General features: G+C 50.1%; 2 protein-coding genes across 2 annotated transcripts; both read right to left on the bottom strand.

The window, feature by feature from the left end:
* Window positions 1-1,645: 1,645 nt before the first annotated feature.
* On the bottom strand, window positions 1,646-2,504 carry PHACADRAFT_202328 (uncharacterized protein; the record flags this gene model as incomplete). Its single annotated transcript, XM_007402544.1, has 2 exons — window positions 1,646-1,904; window positions 1,939-2,504. The coding sequence occupies 2 exons, from the start codon at window positions 2,502-2,504 to the stop codon at window positions 1,646-1,648; spliced, it is 825 nt and encodes a 274-aa protein (XP_007402606.1).
* Window positions 2,505-4,127: 1,623 nt separating this feature from the next.
* Window positions 4,128-4,370, bottom strand: PHACADRAFT_202327 (uncharacterized protein; the record flags this gene model as incomplete). The annotated part of the gene is made up of 2 exons (XM_007402543.1): window positions 4,128-4,223; window positions 4,278-4,370. 2 exons carry the CDS (start codon window positions 4,368-4,370, stop codon window positions 4,128-4,130), a joined length of 189 nt encoding a protein of 62 aa, XP_007402605.1.
* Window positions 4,371-5,616: the final 1,246 nt, after the last annotated feature.

Here is a 5,616-nt window from a genome sequence, read left to right as displayed (position 1 = left end):
TGGTTTGGATGTAGCCGGTGAATTGGTGAGACCAAAGAACATGACAAGCGGCTCGAATAGTCCTCGATTCGTTAGGAATGCTGCCTTCTCTTCGTCTCCTTCTTTGATGCGGATGTTGTTGTATCCCCATTGGACGTCTAATTTTGTAAAGTACCGCGCCTGCTTCAACTTGTCTACTAGTTCCTGTATCAAAGGAAGTGGGTAGCGGTTTTTTATCGTCAGCTCATTCAGCTTTCGATAGTCTTGTACGGGTCGAAGTTGTCCATCTTTTTTCTTGACAAAGAAGAAAGGAGAAGCCCACGGAGATTTCAATGGTCTGATTCTCCCGGTTCGGAGGTTCTCTTCTATGAACTCATCAAGTTCTTTTTGTTTGTTTACAGAAATAGGGTAAACTTTGCAACTGATCGGTTGCGCACCTGGTGTAAGTTCGATCGCATGGTCCCACGGTCGTCTTTGCGGTAAAGAATCAAAGTCCTCTTTGCTAAATACGTCGGAGTAGTCGTGATAGTGACTCGGGACGGTATTTTCAAAGGTCTTGGCTTCGTGTTTCAGGCTTTCTTTGATCGCTAGATCAGTGGCTGTGGTGCGAATGCGTGCTGCTCCCGTCGTGAAGTACATTTCATGGTCTAAAATGAAGATTCTATCCCCTTCTTCTAGGCGAGCCTCCGGATCGCTGGGTTCCTCATGATCGGCATCAATATCTATTAATCGGGTTGCGTATTTGCAGGTGATTGGGCACCGATCAAACTGAATGATTTGCTTTTGCCAATCGATAGATGGGTTATGAATCTGTAACCACTCATATCCAAGGAAGATTGGAGTCTTCCCTAGATTGGTAACTGCGAAAGGAAGTCGCTCTACATGGTTCTGAATTTCCACCCTTAACTCGACGAAGTCTGTGATAGCACCGCCAGCATTATGCGTGCCATCTGCATTATAGACAGGGACCGGTGATGGCAGTTTCTTTGTAGCAATGTTGTTATCGCGGACAAACTGCGCATCAATCGAAGATCCAGTACATCCTGTATCTAATAGCGCTTTGACTGATAAGCGCTGCTGCGTGTCCAGGGTGGTTATGATCATTGGGACGTCCATCTGTGTCCCCTTCCTTCCTCGGATAAACCGGGGCTGCTTTCTCAATTCATTTAAGAAGTCTATGGCTTCTTCTTCTTTCATCTGCCTGATTTGGTTCATACAGGCTTCGGAGGCATCAACACTCTTCTTTGAGTGTACCCATTCAGTCAGCAATCTAAGCACCGAGGCTTCTTTGCTGATTATCCATTGGCGGATCCAAGCCGCTGTCCAAGGTGTGTGGCACTGCCATTGCGTAGATTCGGTCTGATGTTCTGGTGTAGGTAATAATTTTTTATTCGGGGGAATTAAGCAAGAGGGTTGTGCCTCTCCACGCCGTTCTACAAACGCCCCTTTTTGTGGTATATACATAGATACACCGAACCAGGAACACAGATAGTTCGTGAAATTCTTTTCGGTCAACTCGGCTACGCACCCGGCTGACCACTTGCAAAACCCTTCATGGCCGCACGAATTTCTTTGTGGATTGCCTTCTTCCAGTCAAACGGTTCTGCCGTCGCGGCAGGGGCTTCATTGAGTGATGCGAGTGGTGCGAATGTATTGGTGGGGGGAACTACCGGGGTTTCCACAGCTCGTACTTGTTGAGCTTGTTGTCGATTAGGGCAATTTCGTGATATGTGGCCCTGTTGACCACATCGGAAACAAAGACCCTGACGTCGCGCTTGATCCAAATCCATCGGTTGTCCCCTATCGCCGAATGTGACACCGGTTCCGTCGCGCCGTGTTTGAACTGGCGCAGTAGCAGTTGCTGGTGCGGGTGCGTTTGTTCGCGGTGGGTTTTGCGCCTGCTGCTGCCTTGGTTGAAACTGTCCCTGTCGTTGGAACTGAGGGTTTCTTTGACGATACTGTTGCTGAGTTAGGTCGATGCGCACGACCCGTTGCTTGTAGAGTGCATATGTGGCGGGGAGTTCTTCCGATGAATTGTATAGAAGTCGGATGATGTCGGCCCGGAGCGCTTTTTCTAGAAGCGACTTGAGTTTCTGGAAGTGTGCTTCGAAGTCGTGAATATTCGCCTGGAAGGCGCACAACTCAAACTTCGAGAAGAACTCTTGCGCTGATAGCGTTCCCATCTGCATTGCTTGCAAACGGTCGTAGGCTTCGGCCTGCTCGTCGATTAGGAAATGTCTATCCAAATCCGTCCATAGTTCTGCCGTGGTCTGGATCACCGTGTTTTCATCGGTGTTGTATTTCTTCATGTATGTGGCGACGTATTCGCCAGCATGTCCTCCTTTCATATAGGACAAGATCATTAAGACCCTGTCGAATTGCTCAGGCAGTCGCTTCCTTTGCGTTACTACATAGAGCTTCATCTGTGTCTTCCAAGCAATATACTTGGACTTCGTGCCATCGAAGGCATCAGGCTTCATTGCACTTCCATTTATGAGCGCGGCATTGTCTTGGTTCTTGGCCATCGCGCCGGGATCAGATGGGGATGAAGGTGGAGTGGGAGAACGGCGAGAAGGTGGGTTCGAAGCTTCGGAATCTTCTACTGCTTCTTCCACGGGATCTGGTGGGCCTTCTGATGGTGCTTCGGATTCTCCGAGGGCAATTGAGCGGAGATGGTCAGTGACTGATTCGAGAGTGTCTCGTCTGGTTCTGGATTCTGAACCAGATGCTCTGAGTTGTGGAGCTGCGATAGATTCTGAGGGTGCTCCTGTGGTAACTCTCTGTACTATTTCTCCGCGTAGTCCTTCCCTACACCGGGGACAACGATTGCTATTATCCGGAGAATGCGGGCAGGGCTGTTGCGCGCAGTACCGTAAGTTGTCACCTCGTAGGTAGATAGATCTTCCCTCTAGCTCCCAATGTGTATGTCCTCTACAATCGCAAGAAGGCGTGGTCATAGGGTGTTGGGTCTGTGGAGCTGGTTGCAGCAAACCCTGGGACTAATCGTGTTGTAATGACCAGATCAGGGGTAGAGTTCGCCAAAGATAGGGATTTTCCAAAAAAGAGCCGAAACGCTATTTTAATACAGTTCTAGGAATAGTATAGCAGCCCAAAGAGCGATTATGTCTCTTCGGTCCGACGCCCAGCCTCAGCCGGTTGCCACGTTGTACTCAGGAATATCCGCTTGCACTGCGCAAAGCGTTTAACACCACCTATGATAGGGCAGTGTACAATTCTAATTGGACGGAGCTCTGTCCAGCCGCCTAAGGGCTGGTGATTACAGAGGTGGCTTCGGGGTATGTGATATGGTAAAAATGTGCAAGTGCACGGAGAAGGGTTCCAGGGGTCCGGGTCTTGATGCGATAGAATGCGATAGGGTTAGGAGTTAGGGTGAGAGTCAGATGTGCTTATAGGGTGGATCGTTGTGTGGAGATGGGTGATGGTTGGTGTGGAAGTGACGGGGATCGTCGTAGGGCAGTTGGTGGAGACTCGAGCTAATGTCAGCAACTAACAATCCAACTGGACTGAGCTACGACAGTGCTGAGGAGACAGACGAGAGGAAAGTGAGTGAGGAAAGACCAGCTCGAGTCTGGCTTGTTATTGAGCAGTACAAGCTCCTTATATACATGTCAGAATGAATACCTAGAATATCCTACGAATATACGGAGGTGTATAGAAAGTGAAAGAATACCATGGAATCCGGGAGAACCATCCGGATTGTGTAATATTCATGACACATTCGAACGAAGACTGAATCGGGCCCACAGGAAATCCAGCGCGGTCGACGCGATACTTGTAGAGGCGATGCGGCGATGCAGGCTTTGAGGTGTGTTCTTTGAGTATACCACGGATGTGCGACTTTGTGAGGTGAATGCGAAAATGTGCGCTGAGAAAATGGTTTTACGCCTTCATGAAAGAAGGCAAGTTTTGTTTCAGGAGGTTTGGCTGGACAAATGGGACTTATCGATTATTAGTTTCTTCGCCGTCTGTGTCCTACTGCGCAGAGCTAATGAATTTATCACACTGTGTTGCGATATCGCAGATCATTTTTATAGCTGTAATTGAGGAATAAACGCAGTTGACAGCGCCGTTGTGTCACTGTCATGCACCGGACTCGTCTGCATCCTCCAACTAAGCCAGGACGCGGCCTAGTTAGCCAGCTTGTGCTGCGCCTTAATGAGATCAGCAGCCCGTTCTGCGAGGGTGTACACGATAGCTTGTATGTGGCAATTCGGAATAGTCGGCTGGATGTCCCACACCATGAACTCGAGCCTAACAGTCGGGCGAGAACTACTTACGAACACCGAAGCATCGACGATACGAAGTCCCGTTGCGCCTTTGACGCTCAGCTTCGAGTCTATGACACTGCCCTGTATATCGTCTGCTGACATGGCGCGTGTCCCACATGGATGGTTCATCGTATGGGCGTTCTCCTTGACAAAGACCAGTTTGCTGGCGTCGTTGCCGATGTTAGCTGCGAGCCCAACCGGGCCTTTAACGTAGTTCTTGAAGGGACCTGAGTCGGTAAACTGGACGGCATAAGTGACTGCTCATATCATTGCCTCAGCGTCAAACGGGTGGGTGAGCAGCACAGGGTCGATGGCGGGTGCATCAAAAGCATCAGGCGAGGAAAGCTTCTTGGAGTTGTCTGGACGTCAGTGTTACGCATAAGGCGAGTTGTATACATACGTGACATTGGGGACACTAGACTAGTAAGGATAGTCAAGTAGTTTCCAGATGACGGTGGGGGCGCACCACCGAACGGTGCATAACCATTCTAGCCGTTTTTCATCGCGGAACTCGCAGGAATGATATATGACATACACAATATATAAACTCTAGGTGTGCAGACCGCGGTCCCGCAGCAGGGTCCGGACAGTCCTGGAATGCAGGATCATTGTCCAGCAGGCGGATAAAGCTGTAAGTATTCGCTGGTGAGTTGACAAATAACCCCCTGCACCTCTCCTTCCATCCATAGCCGCGTTCACTGCATCTCTGTCACGCAGCACAGGATCCCATGTGTCTGCAGAGCTAACCTCAAAGTGCAGGCCGGCCGTGAGATGGTCTTGGTAGTTGTCCCCAACCTCATCATTGTCCACAACAACAGGAATGCCGTGAGCTGAGAGTAGATCCTATTCCCGTGGCCTGTCACAACTTTTAACGCCGACCCATGAGGCAACGTGATGCCTCATAATGGGTTGGACTAGCGCTGGCTCACGATGCCTCGCGAGGCAAACGCTATCCTCATTAGTCTCGTTTCCATCCGCTCTTAACTCCGACGTGTAAACACTGTCGGCCAGTGCATCGGACTTTGAAAGCAAAGTGCACTGGCTCGTTAGAGTGTCTGGTCCACTTGGATCATCCGGGGGGGTCTCGTCCGCACGTGACTGACGCGCATACCGCGCCCGTAGCCTGCCGTTGGCGGCTATTTGGGCTGCAGTGGTACTCTCCGTTGCAGGGGGCTTATAAAAACACAAATGTACTCAAGAATATATCAGAGGCACTTTTACATATATGTCTGACTGCATACACGAACGCCTTACTCATCACCAGCAACTTGGCGGTGCGCAGGCGGTCACTTCCTCAGGGAGCGTGTAGATCACGTGCGAATGAGGCCCCCCCGGATGATCCAAGTGG

The sequence above is a fragment of the Phanerochaete carnosa genome, assembly GCF_000300595.1.
Source record: "Phanerochaete carnosa HHB-10118-sp unplaced genomic scaffold PHACAscaffold_225, whole genome shotgun sequence".
Classification (NCBI taxonomy): Eukaryota; Fungi; Basidiomycota; class Agaricomycetes; order Polyporales; family Phanerochaetaceae; genus Phanerochaete; species Phanerochaete carnosa.
The sequence above is the reverse complement of the archived record's forward strand: the minus strand, read 5'-3'. Positions and strand labels throughout refer to the sequence as shown.